Source organism: Dioscorea cayenensis, chromosome 14, assembly GCF_009730915.1.
Source record: "Dioscorea cayenensis subsp. rotundata cultivar TDr96_F1 chromosome 14, TDr96_F1_v2_PseudoChromosome.rev07_lg8_w22 25.fasta, whole genome shotgun sequence".
Taxonomy (NCBI): Eukaryota; Viridiplantae; Streptophyta; class Magnoliopsida; order Dioscoreales; family Dioscoreaceae; genus Dioscorea; species Dioscorea cayenensis.
In genome coordinates this window covers 3280081-3298991 of record NC_052484.1, presented here as the reverse complement: position 1 = coordinate 3298991, position 18911 = coordinate 3280081, and the positions used below count along the sequence as shown (strand labels likewise).

The 18911-nt window shown below is 31.2% G+C and overlaps 3 protein-coding genes across 3 annotated transcripts; all 3 read right to left on the bottom strand.

Moving 5' to 3' along the window:
• Window positions 1–3356: 3356 nt before the first annotated feature.
• On the bottom strand, window positions 3357–6122 carry LOC120275128 (probable prefoldin subunit 5). Its single transcript, XM_039281628.1, has 3 exons — window positions 5787–6122; window positions 4656–4733; window positions 3357–3656 (listed from the first exon to the last, which is right to left on the bottom strand). The coding sequence occupies exons 1-3, from the start codon at window positions 6099–6101 to the stop codon at window positions 3573–3575; spliced, it is 477 nt and encodes a 158-aa protein (XP_039137562.1). The 5' UTR covers window positions 6102–6122; the 3' UTR covers window positions 3357–3572.
• Window positions 6123–7828: 1706 nt separating this feature from the next.
• Window positions 7829–9937, bottom strand: LOC120275198 (protein BOLA1, chloroplastic). The gene is made up of 2 exons (XM_039281722.1): window positions 9876–9937; window positions 7829–8314 (listed from the first exon to the last, which is right to left on the bottom strand). Exon 2 carries the CDS (start codon window positions 8304–8306, stop codon window positions 7995–7997), a length of 312 nt encoding a protein of 103 aa, XP_039137656.1. The 5' UTR covers window positions 8307–8314; window positions 9876–9937; the 3' UTR covers window positions 7829–7994.
• A 4514-nt stretch (window positions 9938–14451) lies between these two features.
• On the bottom strand, window positions 14452–17432 carry LOC120275624. The gene is made up of 3 exons (XM_039282251.1): window positions 17381–17432; window positions 14969–15503; window positions 14452–14779 (listed from the first exon to the last, which is right to left on the bottom strand). Exons 1-3 carry the CDS (start codon window positions 17430–17432, stop codon window positions 14452–14454), a joined length of 915 nt encoding a protein of 304 aa, XP_039138185.1.
• Between the last annotated feature and the right edge of the window lie 1479 nt (window positions 17433–18911).

Below are 18911 nucleotides of genomic sequence, written 5' to 3'. Positions count from 1 at the left end.
ATTTCAACGAACTGACAAGGTGCAAAACCGCAATCTCATTTATTTCAGAATTTCTTGTTGATATGGTCAGAGTTTAACCCCCCACTGACTGGGTGATATATCGCTCATTTGGAGACCAAGCCATTCAGACATATTTCAAAGCCAAAATACAGAATTTTCATAAATATCTTCCCAAAAATTCATGTAATAAAAATAAAGTAAGAAAATAAATAAATATATAAGTATACAAGATTATGCCAATCTTCAAGCCTTAGCATGATTCCCACGTTAAAGAAATAATAATAATAAATTTCCACAAAAACAAACATATCCCATGAGTGGATGAAAAAAATATTTGATCCATAAATCAAAAGAACAGGGTTTAAAAGAAATCAAATAGGCTGTAATCAAGTAGTTGTATACAAAGTTAATTAATTAATGGAAATATAGACATAAAAATTTGAAGGTAATGGCAGCATGGTTCCAACGAATTTAAAAAATAGAAATAATTTACCAAAAGAACTACCATAAAATATTCCCGTAATCCAACTAATCAAATTTAATTCAAAGAATAGCTTGGAATGACTAAACATTAAATTATTCACAATTACCCATCACTCTCCCAAAATAAAAAAAAATAAGTATATAACTGAATAAATAAAAATTATAATAATTACCTAAAAGAATTAAACAATAGGTAAAAACACATTTAAACATAAACTAGTAATTATTGAGAAATAACTAAATGATTAAAAAAAATATTTTCTGAAATTTCTGAAAATAAGGACATAAATAATAACGAAATATATACAAAAATATAACGTTAGATTACTTGATGATCGCCTAATTTCAATTGAAATCCAAGGTTATCTCTCAAGATGGTCCTATAACCCAAGGCAATAACCAACCAAAATATGAATTCTCAAGCAAGGAAGAGTTCATGCACAAGGCTGAAGATGAGCTAGCCTAAATATCAACAACTCTACACACAAAGCATGGGTCTTTCTATCAACAATTCAGAGACTTCTAGCTTCAAAGCAAGTGACAATGGGGATGCATCAATAGCTATGAATATCTCTATCTGTGCACAAACCAAGGTCTACTAGAGTGGCAGCTTAAACATGCTAATATATATACATATAAATTCGCATGATCACAACAAGGGATGCATACCCACTTAAGAGGTATTCTAATACACACATGCACGCATATCCTATAAATATAACCATATATATGTAAGTAAATGCATGTGAAACCCCATACACAAATGCATGGTTCATGTAGGCTAGCATTCAAGCATTTAAATATATGGTTTCATGCATATACATTTATGTAACCACGAGGCCATGAGATATAAATAACCACGAGGCAGAAGCTTGGGTTTCATGCAAGGATAAGCCCATATAATTAATCAAAAAGGGTGCAACCTCATGCAAACGTAAGCAACAAGTTCTTATACAATAATGTCATGAATGGAAAGTTAAACTTTCAATCAAGGTGGACAATCTTTTGCAATTATCTCTAGGTTTGCGACAAGCTGGCGACGATGAGCTCCTCTTCGGCTTGATCACCGTCACTACAGTGCTCCGGCAATGCTCCTTTCCCTTGAAGCTCCAAGTAGAGAAGCAAAATGACACCAAGGAGAGAAAAGTGATAGGAAAATAGTTAGGTAAAATAGAGGATCCGCAGGGGAAATCAAGAGAGCAATGAGACAATAAAAGCACACAAGATTTACGAGGTTCGACAATGTGCCTACGTCCTCGGGAGTGGAGCAGCCGTAATCCTCTTATTCACTTGTCTCTCCTCACGGTTGTGACAAATGACTAGGGTTACAAGTATTTATAGGTAAAAACCTAAATTTATCCAAATACAAACCTATTTGGATCCTAACCCTATCTGGATTCTAAACATATCCATATTTTAAACCTATCCGGATACAAATTACAAGATTATCAAATCATAATCCTAACAAAATACAAATTACCCTTGTATCCTACCGCGGGGCGTTTCTCCCGCACTCAACCTATCAAACTGATGCTCCCACAATATGACAGATGTTGTCACGCCACTCCACTCCGTTCCCACATCTAGTAGTTTACTTGTGTATATGAGCCATACACAACAAAAAGAAGCAAGGGATAGAGAGGAATAAGGCAAGGAGATTAAAAACCTAGTTGACAGCAAGCAAGGATGGGACGGGAGCCAAGGAATTCCTCCTTTCACAAAGTTCTCACAACAAGATGCCAAGATGAAAAGGATTAAGGGAGAAATCAACTATTTTCTTTTCCTAATCAAACTTAGTGCTGGCAGGGTCTATATCAGCAATTTCATATGATTGAGATTGAGAAATTCTCTTGTATGAATAGATCTATTACAATTGAAGGAGTTGCATGCAAGCCTAAAGAAAGTTGACAAAAATCTTCCAAATTAGGGTGAAACCTAATAGAGGGATTCTCAAACTGAATAATACGATCTTAAGAGGATTAGATTAGAAAGAGATTTTAATCAATCAGCTTAGGGTTAGTTGTTCATAGTCTTGAAAATGTATTAGCAAACTCAAGGAATATCCATAGTCCAATGAACTCTACAATCAACTCAATAGTTGAAATCTTATTGCACTAAAAATCCTGATATTTGGATACCACGTTTCTATGATTGATGTTTTCCCGAGTATTTTTTTAGTTATCTTAGGGTAGATTGATTTACTTCCTTTAGCCACAAGTGTTCAATTTTAGAAGCTTACCATGTCCCAAACCATCTATCAACATATTTAATTTAAGTGCTAATTTTCAAATGTATTCTTACTAACATGTTTAAATACACTATTCTCCATCATGCTACTGTGGCAACAACCTAATGATTAAAACATTTGACTCCTACGTGAGAATATGAAAGTTTGACCTCCTCCCAATATATAATTGAAGTTTCAATAATAAAAATTGTGTTTAAATGACTTGCCCACATTATCATTATTAAAAAAAAAAAAAAACTTTTCTCCACAACTATGTAATGAAAAAGAAATAAGCAAAATGCGAAAAATAAGTAAAATTTTTATAAAAGTTTTAATTCTAACTATTTGTTTTTACTATTTGTGAAACCGTTCAAGGTGAACACTTGTAATAATAAAATAGAGGAAGTAGCTTTCTTTTTTTGTTTTTTTTAATTCCTTCCCCTTCCTACTCTCCTTACCTTTGAATTGGCTAGATATTAAGTGACATAATAAAATAAATGAAAATAATAATTCAAAAAAATAATTTCACTATTTTCAAGGGATGGAAAGTAAAAAATTGGTCAATTGGAAAAAAGTTAACACCTCAACCCATAAAAGAGAGTAATACATGTACCAGTACCGTCAAGAATCAAGATACACTCCCAACTTATTAGAAAACCTGCCAGTTAAATAGATTCACTATGGTAAATTTCTTACAAAAAATAACCCAGTTTTCCATTATAGATCCATCAAACAAGCTGGTCATGAATAAAAGTTACAAGGGATGCAAAGAAGCGATTTGTGAACAAGACCACAACATAAGCATTAGTTTTCAGAAACCGGCATTACAGACCACAAAGGTAAGTGCCAAAGTTAAATACTATCATGAAGTAGTTGATGCCTGTCTCAGTTTTGCTTGTAGGATAAGGCCAGCTTCGTCGGCGATACTTTTCTTCTTCGAAGCTACCTGCATATTTTATTGAAATGCAGTTAAATAAAATGAGTCACATTGTGAATATGGAAACAAACCAAATTCAAGTTAAAAAGAACTCGAAGAAATAAGTTTCTGGATTGTCCTTGCATGGCAGGTAGATTGAATGAGCAAATCCAAATTGTCAGTAAAGTTTATAGTCAAATGAAACCCAAACTGAACTTGAATTTTTTGAGAGGTATGGAACCTCATTATACATACTTATCCATTATTGACTTCACAGTGCAGATGTCGGCATCGTCATTGAAACACAATCAATGATGTTAGTAACACCAGATAGAGTTAGACAAATGTACATGCTGACCTCTTTCAATCTAGTGGTATGCTGAAACATAATTCCAACTATCATTCTCACCTCTAAAACTACCAGCATGTTGTATTGTATATAAAGCTTAATCCTTTCTTTGTTGTATAGCCATCAAAATTGGAAGCCTAGACATCATTAACTATAGCCAGCAATTAAATAATTATTCAATGTTGTTCATCAAACTATCGGTATAATTTATAAGCGAGTTCCTGATTTCAACTCCATGTTTCACTCAAATGCAAGATTTACCACAAAGGGGCTCCTCTTTCAGGGAAAATAAATCAAGAAACACATGTGAACCTAGGTCAAAGCATGTCAACCACTAATAGGGACATACCACAAGAAATCAAGGAACATTACATAAGATAGGGGTAAGAGCATATTTTTCCAGTGCGAGAAGAGAATCACATGCGGGAAAAGCAATGAGAAATGAGATCATTAAATATATATCAATAGTAGCATTTAAATATAAGGCTTTCTAAAAATAAAAAAAGATAGGGGAAAAAAAGGAAAGAGGAGAAAAGAAAATATGGAAAGGTTCAGAGGGAAATGATCAATAAGGAGACATCTATTTCAAAATTGACCCTCAAAAGGATTAAGTGAAAACCCATAAGCATTAATTTTCACAAAATTAGACTGGTAAAAACTTTGAAATCCTAGTTACGCACCTCGACAAGTTCATCAAAATTAGATTTCAGCAAACTGATTTTCCTATTACAGTAATCCTTGCCTTCATCCATCGTTTTCTGTAAGAAAGATAAACATCGACAATTTTATGTTAGAAGGAAAAATGAAAAACTTGACCATACAGGATAAAAACAAAAGAAAAAAAGAATTCTGCGTTACCATATCATATCCATTAGACATTAACACAGAAAAATGATCAAGGAATAGAAATAAAAAAAGTAACCATTCATCAAACATAAACCAAGGAAAGCCATAACCTTACATCTCAAATTTCAACCCTTTTGAAGAAATCTTAAGATTCAGCATAATAAACAGATGAATTTAACACCCAAAAAAAAACCCTGAAATCATCTGCAAAATAGGTTCAAAACAACATCTTGTTACCATAGCAAATCTCACAGACTTGAATAGAAATAGAAGAGTTACCATTCATCAAAAGCAGTAACCATACTTCTCAAATTTCAACCCTTTTGAAGAAATATTAGGTCCTCTAACATCATCTACAAGATATACCCAAAACAACATCTTGTTCCCATAATAAATCTCACAGACTTGTATAGAAATAAAAGAGTTTCCATTTATCAAACAATAAACAAGGAGAAGCCGCAACCCTACTCAAATTTCAACCCTTCTGAAGAACTTTAAGGATTTTACCACAATGGGTGCAGGTCTGCAAGAGAGAATCAAAACAACATTTGTTCCCATAACAAATGACTCAGATTTGTATAGAAATAAAAAGATCGCCATTCATCAAACCTAAATCAAGGAGCAGACACAGCCCTATTTCTCAAATTCCAAGCCTTTTGAAGCTACCTCTAGTACCATAGAAAAAAAAAATCATCTTTTAGGGTTTTAGCACAACGATCACAGGAATTAAACATAAAAAACCCAGAATCATGAAAAATCACGAATCAAGGAGCAGGCACAGCCCTATTCCTCAAATTCCAAGCCTTTTGAAGCTACCTCTAGTACCGTAGAAAAAAAATTCATCTTTTAGGGTTTTAACACAACGATTACAGGAATTAAACATAAACAAGCCCAGAATCATGAGAAATCGAGAATCAAAACAACATATTGATAGGAAAAAAAAAGGAAACAAATAAGGGCAAGACCTCGATGAAGTATCCAGTGCCGACATCGATGAGGACCTTCTCGGAGTCATCAAGCGTGCCAGGGACGTAGAGGGAGGCAGTGAGGGGGACAAGCATCTGTTTGCCCCGAGGACGGAGAGAGAGGTCATTGAGAGCGGTGGAGGCGTGCTCGAGGCGAGTGGCGGCGGTGCGGATGTTGTTGAGACTGTCCTGGAGGAGGTTGACCTCCAGATCCGTCTGCTCCTTGATGGCTTTAAGCTGTTCCAAGCTCATCTTCTCCATCTCCGACGAGGCCCTCAGCGCCGCCGGGCTCGCTGCCGCTCCTTTCGACGCCATTAGAGACACCAAGAGAAGCAAGAAGCACTTTGCATTTATACCCCTTAAAAAGTTCATAATTGCATTTGCACCTAATAAAAATCTTATTTCTGAATATGCCCCTACAAAAATTATAAATTCTATAAATAATTTAGGAAAGTGCGTGATTTGATATATACTAATGTATACACTTTTAAGGAAAAAAATGAATTATAAGTATATGAAAGTTTCAAAACTTCTCAGACAGACATTCGCATATTTGTATTTCTCATACAAATTCTATTTCTTTTTGATAGCCTACTATTTAATTACTGTAGCTATATCCATCAGTTTATTTAATCTTATAACATATACTTCCTGTTTAATAAATATTTTTTTTTTAACATTGCGTGTTTACGTGTAACTACATAAATTTCATTTAAAATATTATCTTTTTGTTTAATATTTGTTTTTTATGTTCAATATCTGACATTTCTGTGTGTTTCCGATATCTTTCTGTGTGTTTCCGCTTAAAAAATTGAAAGAATTTTCATCAAGATCAGTTACCTTTATAATATAAAAACTGAAAAGTTAACTGTTAGAAAAAAACATAACTTCTTAAGAATATACAAATTAAGTTGATGATCTGTGAAAGTGGAACTTAGAGGGACTTTTAGACCAATTTTAGTAAAAAAATAAAAAAAGAATATTTACAAGTAAAGGGTAAGAAGCTTTCTAATAATATGGAAAAAATAATTGATGTATTTAAAATTTTCTAGATAATAAAAAAATTTTGAATCCTCCATAAACTATAGCTATAGGATACAATATGTTCTTTTTTTTTTTTTGGTTTAAAATTAGTTTCAAATTTCTGAACTACCATATTCATTAATTATTGAAAATAATTTATTTCAATATGCTCACCCATTTATGTACTAGGATTGGTTTACTGTTTTTTCTTAATAAATTAAGTCTAATCTTAATATAAGAATAATAAAATGAATGATAACAATTGTTTTTTTTAATAAGAAAATTATACCACCATGTTTTTTGTAGTATGTGTGTATATATATGTTCACTGTGTACCTGAACAAAACAATGATTTGACATAAAGCAATAGGGAAGGAAAAAATTCATATAGCCAATTTATTATGTATGTATGTATATATAAATAAAATAAAATAAAATAAAATAAAAAGAACTTGCCAAGTTTTTGAATCTCAAGAACATGAACTGTTGATCTTTAATATAACTTGAGTTTATGTAACCATATGAAATATTTGTAGAGTTTGTTGCAGAAATAAAAAAATTTAAAACCAAGAGATCATTAACACAAGTATCACTTTCATCCAAGCCTCTTTGAGATCCTATTAAACATTGAGCCAAAATTTATATAGAAAACTTGCAAAAAGACTGAAAAGTTCTTCAATTAGATCTCATACAATAATACAATGAACATATTCATCATACATATATAAATACACACACCAAAGCATCAATGTGAATCAGACATCAAAGAACTCAAAACACAAACCTCTTCTTATAAACAATGCAGACAAGTATTATTATCATTTAGTCCTCTTTGAGATCCGATGAAACATCGGGCCAAAATTTATACAGATAACTTAAAAAAAGAATGAAAAGTTCTTCAATTAGATCTAACACAATAATATGATGAACATGTTCATCATATATAAATATATAGACATACACACACACCAAAGCATCAATATCAATCTTTTTGATAATCACATAGAGTTTATGTATTGATTGCAATGTATGAGTTTTTCTAAGTTCACAAGATTATTCCAATTTCAACATTCAAACCAAATGCAATACTACAAGTGTCACAAATTCAGTAAATTTGTAAAGATCCTTCTGATGCAACTCAACAAATTATATCAAGAATTAGAGCATGCAGAGTTTGAATTATGATTATCTAACCTTGAGTTCTTCTTGAGGAGTTTTAGCAACAATGGAGAGTGCATGAAGTCCGGATTGCAGCTCATCAGCTAAAAGATCATAAACCATTCGATGCCGTTTCACAAGGCTCTGCCCATCAAACTTTGGCGAAACAATCTTGATGTTAAAGTGAGTCTCATTAGCATCTCCCTTAACACCTGCATGACCAGCATGTTGATAAGAAACATCTTCAATTTCGAGCACACTTGTTTCTAATGTAGACTGCAGCTTCTGCCTGATCCTGTTGGCTCTTGATAACAAAACATTTGTTGCTCGAGAACCCATTTTTAGTTCTTCCATAATCACATACCGGCAAAAGATAAAAGAAGAAACGATATCAGAAATAAACAAACAAATCTTACAATAATCAAAACAAATATATTGCTATACAAAGGTCACAAATAAATATTGAAAGTGCTTGTTTGTTTTCGACATTCTACCCAATGTAAACTCATGCAAATGTGAGACGTGTCTTTCTCCATCAATTGCGATATTAGATGAAAGGACAAAACATTACAAATTCATTTGGTCCAAGAACCAAAATGAACATTTTTTTGTTATCCTAATTAGTAATCACATTTATCACAAACAATGGCACATACAAGATAAAAAATTCTCCGGGCAAGATCACATTCAAACTAAAAACCAAAGAAGAATATCAAAACTAAACAAACAAATTTGACAATACTTGAAACAAATATATTGCTATACAAAGGCCACAACTTAATATTGAAAATGCTTGTTCGTTTTCTAAATTCCACCCAATGTAAATTCACCCAAATGTGACACGCTTCTTTCTCCATCAATTGCCATATAAGATGGAAGGGACTAAGCAAACAAATTCGTCCATAGTAATCACATTTATCACAAACAATGACATATACAAGCTATGAAATTCTACAAGCAAGACCACATTCAAACTAGAAAATAAAGAAGAATACCAAAACTAAAAAACAAATTTAACAATACTTGGAAAAAAAAAACTATTTGTTCCAGCGATAAACTTCAAACTAAATCTAATGATTATTAATTACATATATAGCAGCCAAAGATATAGAGAACCTATGAAACTCTCCAAGCAAGATCACATGGCAACAAAAAGTAAATGAAAATATCAGAATTAAAGAAACAAATCAATAAAAACCCAAAACAAATATTCTGAAAGTACTTGTTCCAGCAGTAAACTTCAAACCAAATCCTTTTAACAACCATGTAAATCATTATTCAAAATTATCACAACCAATGACATAAACAAGCTATGAAATTCTCCAAACAAGAGAAACAATAGATATATATATAAGGGAAATTCAAGCAGCCATCTGGAAAAATTGGATCTTCTCTACCAAAAAAATTTGCTCCTATTTACCAAGATATATATATATATATATATATATATATATATATATATATATATATATATATATATATAAAAATTGATCCTTTCTACCATATAAAAATCCTCATTTTTAACACCTAAACCATCAAAAGAAGAATTCATCAACCTAAAAAGTTGAATCAAGATGAGATTACAAGAACGAGAGATAAAAGAAGGAAGTAGATGAATTTATCATACCAACATGGCAACATATCAAAAGATTTTACTTTTTCATGGCAATATTTTAAAATAGTTTGATTTTCACTACTAATACCATTCAAAAACAGAAAAAAAAATGCTCTTTTTTATACAATAATGTTAATATCTAAAGCTTTTTACAGCAAAAATTTCCATTTTACAGACTCAAACCATAAAATCTATAGATTGATCTATAATCAATGCATCAAAATGTTAGATCAAAATGAAAAAAATTAACAAGATTGAGAAAAAAAATAAAAAATAAAGAAGAGGGTTCTTACTTTCTTTGCAGCGAGAAACGAAGGACTAAAAGCCGAAGTTGGGGATGATGCGAGAAGGAGCTATCTTCACGTGCTGCTCACGTGATTTTCATGTGCCAAGTAAGTGTGGATAATAATCACTTTATTATTTAATTGTTTTACTGAGTTTTCGTAGGTTTTTTTTTTAAAGGAAATTTATAAATATGATTTTTTTTTTTTTAATACGGTCACAATAGTTGAGCGGTTAAAACATATGGGGAGAAATCGAGGGTTCTTTCAATATATGTTTGTATTATTAAGATTTAATAATAAAAGTGTGCGTAAACTTTTTTTTTTAATAAATTAGACTGTTAGTAGTAGTGTGCATAGTCAGAGATTAATCGTCAACTCGTGTGTATTTACTTGCTTGACTTGGAATTTGAATAGCAAATTAGCACTTATGACTAAAATCTTTTTTAATGGGTTGAAATGCGTAAGTGATTAAGAAAAGAAAAAAAGAAACATGTGTTCTGTTTATTTGTAGAATCTCGGGACCTCAAGGATAATAAATTGACTTTTTAAGTTAAAAACCACTTATTTTTTTAATTAAATATTTATGGGTTTGATTTTCTGTATTTTTTCCTTATTTGGATTGGTTTTCTGAATTAAACAGCAAAATAAATGACTAAATATTTATATAAGACAGTTTTTTTTTTAAAATAAATCAATTAACTATGTTTTTTTACTAATTCTAAATTTCTTCAAAACCAACATAAACATCATCAAATTCCCATATATATATATATATATATAATGTAATGTATTCTACTAATATTTGTACATAGTCATTGGATATCAATCCAACAGCGGTAAAGTATCTCTTTTTGTGAACAATGGTTGTACACAGTAATTTCAACATTACAAAATAGAATACATCGTGTTATGAGCAGTTGCACAGTGAAAACGTGAAATATACAATACAATACTTTGATTTGAATCATCAGATCATGATGCACAGTATTATGAATTGCACGGAACCATTGATTCTCCATGCAAGTCCATGATTTGGGTACTATTTATTTTATTGTTTTTCGTAGTTATACGGTGAAAAGTGGGATATACATTATTTTAATATGAACCATCGTGATCATAACAGTAACTTAATCAATCAAAGCCATTCAACTTGATTTCCACTAACACTCTTTTGGAAATTTATTAAAAAAGAAACAGAGACCCAACCACCTATTCTCCATGCAAATACATGATTTGGGTACTATTTATACTATTGTTTTTACATTGATTTATGTCTATATTTATATTTTTCTTAACCCCGAACATTTATAGTTGACAAATTTTCTAGATATATATTAATAAAAAAAATTGTTTATAAAAAATCAATAATTTGTGGAGAATTAAGCAGTGGTTTAAAATTTTACAAACACCCTTATTAGGGCTAAATCATCATTTTAAAAATAAAAATAATCCAAATAAAGGTAATCTCACCTTATAACAGGAGTAGATTAATCTCAATTGTAATAAGTATAAAAAAAATTATTTCACACCATTTTTTTTAAAAGATAAACAAAATAAATCACTCACTCAATTAAAAAAATGGATGAAATGAGTTATCACACTTTGAATGCGAAGGTGGTATTTTCTATTTTCTTTTCTCCATCAACGATAACAATAATTTGAAATTGGAATCTCCTCATCAATTAATAAGCTAATAATGATAATATTAATCATAACTATAATGCTATTTAAATTAAAAAAACTCTTTAATTCTAATTTCCACCAACCTCCTCACTCAAACCCCCTTCCTTATTCCTTCTTATTCATATATATATATATATATATATATATATATATATATATATATGCTTCCTCCGTTCATTTTAATTTGTCACAAATTCATGATCTTTTTTATTTGTCATTTTCTAATATCAAGAAACATTTATTATTTTCTTTCCAAAATTACTCTTAACACTATATTCAACTCTCTTGTTGGAATTAAATATGAAAGAGAAATTCGAAGATATAAATTAGGGTCATTTTGAAATTATAACTAATTTTTTTATAAAATTTTATGAAATAACTAAATTTTTTGGTATGTGAGATTCGGTTAATCATGACAGATAAAAAGGAACGGGGGGAGTATATATATATATATATATATATGACCACTTATCTATGAACGTCCATAGATAAAAAATCTATAGATGTCCATTATCAGCCATTGAATCTCGATCCAATAGCCAGCATTGATGAACAGTAGGTAATACAGTAATAAGTACAATAATTATTGTTTAGAACAGTACAACATACAGTACTATTGTTCATCATATCGGCCGTTGGATCGCGATTCAACGGCTGATAATTGGACGTCCATAGAAGATGTTTTGCCATATATATATATAATCTACAAACGTTCATCCTAACTATTGGATTTCAATCTAACTGCTAATTCTCATCCAATTGATATTGTTCATTTAAATGATATTATTGTGCTTACACATAATAGCACATGGGATGCACAGTTAATATTGTTATTGTGTTTATGAATAGTGGTATAGTGACAAATTGAGATATACAGTACTTTGATCTGAATCGTCAGATCATCATCAAAATAGTAACTCAAACAATTTGAATCGTCCAACCCGAATTCTACTAACACACTCATAAAAAAAAAAATTAAAAAAACCTAATAACATCCAACTACCCCTTTCTCCACCCAGTACAAGCTTTGGCTATTGTTGATGATACTATTGACATACCCAGTTCTCTGTCTCTCTCATCTTTGTTCTCTCTCTTCTATGAGCATCCCAGTTGATGTATGCTATGAGGCTACGTCATCTAACATTCATAAATTTAAAATCTAATTCTCATCCAATTTATATTGTTTATATGAAACCGTTCAACCCGATTTCTACTAACACTCTGATAGAAAACTTTAAAAAAAAAAAACCAACAACACCCAACTATCCTTTTCTCCACCTAGTATAAACTTTGACTACGGTTGATGATACTATTCACATACCCAATTCACTTTTTCTCTCTCATCTTAATTCTCTCTTTCTTTTTAAAATTTAGTTCATTCTATGAACGTCCCTAGTTGAGAGATGGCCATATGAACTATACTACCCATAAAGTTCTTAAGTGAGACACTCACATGTTGTTGTGGTTCATTTGTTGGTTATCCTATTGTAGTTGCCTCATTTTCAGCGTGAGATGCCTCTACCTGGTTTTGCCCTCCTGAAGTTTTTTTATTCCCCTGACAAACAGATCAGTAATATGTGTAACATATTAAATTAGTGTTATATATATACATATATATACATATGTTTAACAGAACAAGCATACAATAGAGTACTAACCTGAACTCCATGATACCTCTTATTGTGGCATGTTATACAACAAATACTGCATCTCATTTTTATACCCTTTTTGCTGACCTTGCCATGAGTACAACCAATGTTCTCATCATCTTCTCTTCTCCTAAGCATGGTCTTCCTACCTCTTCTCCTATTTATTGGGTCAGGTGGGATGATAGGCCCTTGTTCACTCCTAGGCCATGAGTCTCTATCATGTGTTGGATTTAATATGTTCCTATAGGTGTCCATGAAGGTGTCGACCCTATAACAATTATGTATGTAATTTTCTGATTTTTTTTTTTTGTTGTAAAACAAAACTAAAACAGCATGGCTACATGTAACTCCACTCAATTGTCATCTTCTACAAGAACATGTGCAAAGCTTCTTATCAACCACAAACTGGCCTTCGGGCCCTATAACTTAGTACTTGTCCCCCCTGACCAAGTCATGTTATAGAACCAACTAAGCTGTTTTACCTTCTCAAGCTTTTTCATTATTCTAGGGCAATGTGTTATGGTGACCTTCTGCATTGCATCCCTTCTTTTTTGAATTCTCTTCATTGATTGTGTCATAATCATCTCATTCATGGTGATGACACCCTTTGTCCTAGCTTCTAGTATGTGACTATTAAAGCACTTACACAAATTGTTTACTAGTATGTCACATTTAAATTTACTTTGGAAATAGGCCTGCTCCAATGTTTAGGTTCAATCTTTTTCATGTAGTCATATGCCCCTACAGACATCCCCTTCAGAATCTCCATTTCTTTCTTAAATGCACTAATGTGAGTGGCTTTAGCACAAGCCTATAATTGGTCTTTGAGTGCTTTGCCCCTAAATGTCTTCCTAAAATTTGAGTGAATGTGTCTAACACAATATATGTGCTCACAAGATGGAAATAGCTCTGCAATTGTAGGTATTAACCCCTAATTAATTTTTTTTATTAATGGCCACATCACCACCATTATAACCAATTGAAGAGGCAATAAATAAATAAATAAATAAATAAATAAATAAATCAGGACAAGCATAATAGATAATCAATTTATTTAAATCAACTGAAGAGTATAAGGTGTCATACTTTTTGTCTGTCAGTCATGAAGGCTCATTGCTTGCTATCAATAATTCTCAAATCCTGGACTAGAACCTTAAAAAAAAAAATCAAAAATCAAAACACAATTGCTAAAGATCAGTAAAAATCATAATAAAAAACACTGCATTAAACCATGTTTAATTGATATTAGTCACCTACAAGAACTCCTTCCAATTTTCTTTGTTCTCTTTATTTACCAAGGCCCAATCAATGGGATAGATGCAATCATTTGCATCTATCCCAACAGCAGTTAGTAGCTGCCCTCCATACAGCCCCTTCAAGAAGCAGTCATCCAGAGATAGTAAATACCTGCAACCTGCAAGAAATCCTGCTCTAAATGGAGCTAGGCAAACATATAGTGATTGAAAGACCCCTTCATTTGTACACTTGACAATGATGGTTAATCCAGGATGGGTCTTTAGCAATTCTAGCCTGTAATCATTTAATCTTTTCATCTGGGACACCTCATCCCCATCTATGAGACTTTTCCAAATTATGAATAAGAAAGGAACACAAAAACAAAAACAAAAAACAAAAAAACAAAAAACAAAAAAACAAAAAAACAAAAACAAAAACAAAAACAAAAACCAAAAAGAAAGTGTTAAGGTTTATTGTGCATACATAATGGAAGAAATAGAATATGCTTTAAAAACAATGAACTTAATTTCATACCTATTGGCAATGCACTTTGCCCTATAAGTTTTCAACCTGCTTATATCAACTTCTTGATTGCTCTTTATAGCTTGGATGATTTCAACAATTTTCCATGCAGGGTCTGCCCTAAACTGCTCTAAATAATTAAGTGTTATCCAATCTGCATTGACATGTCTATTCAGATGATCTCTTGAACACTCATGATCCAAATACCCTGGCTTAATTTGGACTATGTTTCTATCATTGACCATGGGAGAAGCCCATAAGTAGAAGGGGCATCCATTCTTATAGAATGCTTTGCATTTTCTTTTGTTGTTAGGCTTGAAGTTCATTACAAAACAATTTTTGACAGCCTCTTCAAATTGTTTGAAACTTCTAAATTCTGCATTAAATTGTGGGGTTTTCATGTCAACTTCCTCATTAAATTCTGCATATCTTGGCCTAATAGGAACCAAGTCTGCATATTCAGAATCTGCATCCCCATCCCTTCCCACTCTTCCAGGATCCCCTTCTACTTCTACATCAGTTCTAACCCTTGCAGAATCCTCCACATCTTCTTAATATGTTTCCCCATGTAAATTGTAGTCTGAATCATGGAAGTTATTATCCTCATCAACTGTTTTATCCTCACATTCTCTTCCTAATAAAATCCCCTCTAAGTCTGCATCCTCTACAACTTCCTCTTCATTTTTAAATTCATCCTCCATAGCTTCTTCTTCTATCTACTTTTGTTTCTTGTACTATTTCTACATCATTCAATAGGTCAACACTACTTGTCTGAACTTCTCCATGGACACAAGAAATATTTTCAAGTTTAATGTAGACATACATCTCCCTATTAAAAGCAATAGAGTTTCCCATAATCAATGCATCTAAATCATTTTTTATCTCTTGCAACCCTTTACCATGACCATTTACAATTCTCCACAAAAAACTACTTCCTTCAACATCTAACCTAAATTCTTTTGCCATAGAAATTAACTCCAACTTGGACATCTGATCTATAAAACAATAATCTATAAGTCATGCCATGTCTTCTATGTCATCCACCATATAATGCAGCCGAATTGTGAATAATTTTGCTGTTGGTATTGGAAATAAATTATTCTCAGTAAGTATAATGACTTCAAATGCCATACTATATGTATTTAGAATGAGCCTAAGATAATCTACTTATGTAAACACTAACATGTAAAATCAATATATTGAATTACTCAATCTACATATGCAAATTAATTAAACACATAAACTTAAATAATTCATTGAGGTTAACTCATCCAAACCATCAAATGAAGGTAAAGTGGAATCAATATAGAAATTAACCTACCTAATCACCAACTTGAAATAATATGAATGAGCCCTAATATGTTAAATCAATATATTGAAGTACTCAATCCACATAAGTAAATAGATTATACTATGAAACTTGAAAAAATCATTCAAGTTACATAGGCAAATAAACTAAACAACCAAAATAAACTCATGTAAGATAAATTAACCATTCAACTATGAAAGTAAAAAATCATTACAAGTGAAGATAAATTAAAATTAACACATTAACTAATTCAAAACAGGCAACAACATGCGTATTAAATTAATTACCATGCCATAATTACAAGTGAACATTCCAAACTAGTAAATGAAATAAACAGTCATCATGCAAAAAAATAAAAAATAAAAAATTGCATCCATTAATGAGAAGAAAATTAAATCACATGCCACCATAATATTTGAAATCATGAAAAAATTAATTGCATTCATCAATTGCATGGGATTTTAAATATTTAGATGTTCTATGCCTATTTTGTTGCATTGTCTTAGAACTACAATAGCTCAAAGACATTATTTTCAAACTATGTCAACTAGCTTTTTCATTCTCCCACATAAATAAAAACATGGTAGTGGCTACCCTAAATAATAGTATAATACTTTGGATCATTTTGGGATTTAAAAAAGCAAACTTTGGTGAACCTTACTTCCAATCATTTAGAGATAAAATTACACAAAGTCAAAACAAAGTTAAATCTCTCCATGTATAGTGAATGCAATTTTATCCCTTTTGAAAAACTAATATGATTTTCTTAATCTCTAAGTTATATACAAGTGAATTATTTAGAGAGGTCACGAACTTTGATTAAACTATTGTTTCAATCAGTTATATCTTACATGCTAAATATTTCTGTCAATTAATCTTACTCAAATACATCATGAAAGTTAGGCATTCTTCAAGAGTAGTTTTAATAAACAAAGAACATAACCAACATAAAGAACATCTTCGAGTTCTTCAACATTGTTTCATATTTTCATGTCATTCAAACAAAAACCACGCCAATTGACAACTGCTTGCTCTATCCTGGCATAACAATCACGTCTAAGAGGAAAAATACTACCAAATGTTACAAGGTTTGATTAAAGGCCAAGGGTACTTACAGTCTTCGGGTGGTTCATCCCCTTCATGATGTATTTCCCAATTCACAGCCATCTTCTACCTCCTCAACAACAATGGTGTTGTCCTCTTGGTCTAGCTAGGGTTTTACTGAACTCTCTTTCACTGGATTGGTGAATGAACACAGGATGATCGTCTCTCTGTCTGGAAATGGAGAAGGTGTTGGTGAAATGGGCTACCGTTTTCTCCTTCTCTCATCCGGGAACACCTGGTCTAGAAGGCGATCTCTGAAGAAATTTAGGTATTTTGTATCCCTTTGTCTCTCGGTATGAGAGAGAAGTTTGTTTGGGAAGGAAAGAAGAAGGGGGCTATTTAGACAAGTGGGTGAAGGATAACTTGGACACCCCAAGATAACGTGGCCAACTTTAGTGATGTGGCACTGCTAGGTAGATTTGACAGCGTGGCTTCCATGCGCTAGTGTAGACATTCCGGCGTATATATCAGTATAAATTTTCCCAAGTCTTTTTAGTACTTCAATCCAATCCTTTTTACACCCCTCCCAGTTTATTTTACTAGGGTTGTAGACAGATCTTCTCAACCTTTATATCATATTAACATGATATGATTAATAGGTTGTAAATATTCTCACTAAAAAAAAGTATTCTTAAAAAAAATTCTTGATAACTAAATTAATTGTGAAATTTCAACAAAAATGTATCCAAAAAAACATTAAGGTGGCGTTTGGTTGATTGTAATTCTAAATGCAGTGGATTTCTAGTTACAATGTAACTGGAAATACTTGGTTTTCAAAATACAGTGCAGTCAAATCTTGTGTTTGGTTGGATGCAACTGGAATTATTGTATTATAAGATTTTATATTTGTTTGGAAAAATTTATAAATCTGGAATTGGAAAACACATGTTTGGTTGAATGTATTTTGAGGGTATGATTACTTATGGTAAATTTCCCCATACTTTATTATATCAATTTGTTATGATATACTAATTATTAAATATTTATTAATTATTAGTTTTTAATTTATTTATATTATTTATTATTATATTTAAAAGGTTATAATTAATAATTAGTAATAATAAATTAAATTAATTGTTAATTTAATTAATAATTAAATTATCAACTAATCTCACGTGAATTAATTCAAATAATTCATTGTCAATTTAAACTATTCAATACCAATGCAAAGGATAAGATTTCATTAAATAATTAAATAATACATTTTTTTAGTGGGAGATAGTAACCCCGACATCGGAGCTGGCTTATAAACCATTCCCCTAGTTATAAAAAGTGACATCGGGTTCCTTAATATTATTCTAGTTATGGTAATTTACAATTTAATTTTATGAAATAAAAAATATTTCTCATTTAAATTTAATGGTTTCTTATCTTAAATTAAATTAATTTTTAAGCAGAATATTAAATAATTAGTAAAAAATATTTGATAATTCAAAATATTTTAAAATAAAATTTTGAAATTGGTTAACATTTGAATTAAAAAAATAAATAAATACTAGAGTAAATTTTTCAGAGCTAATAATAATAATTAATAATGAAATG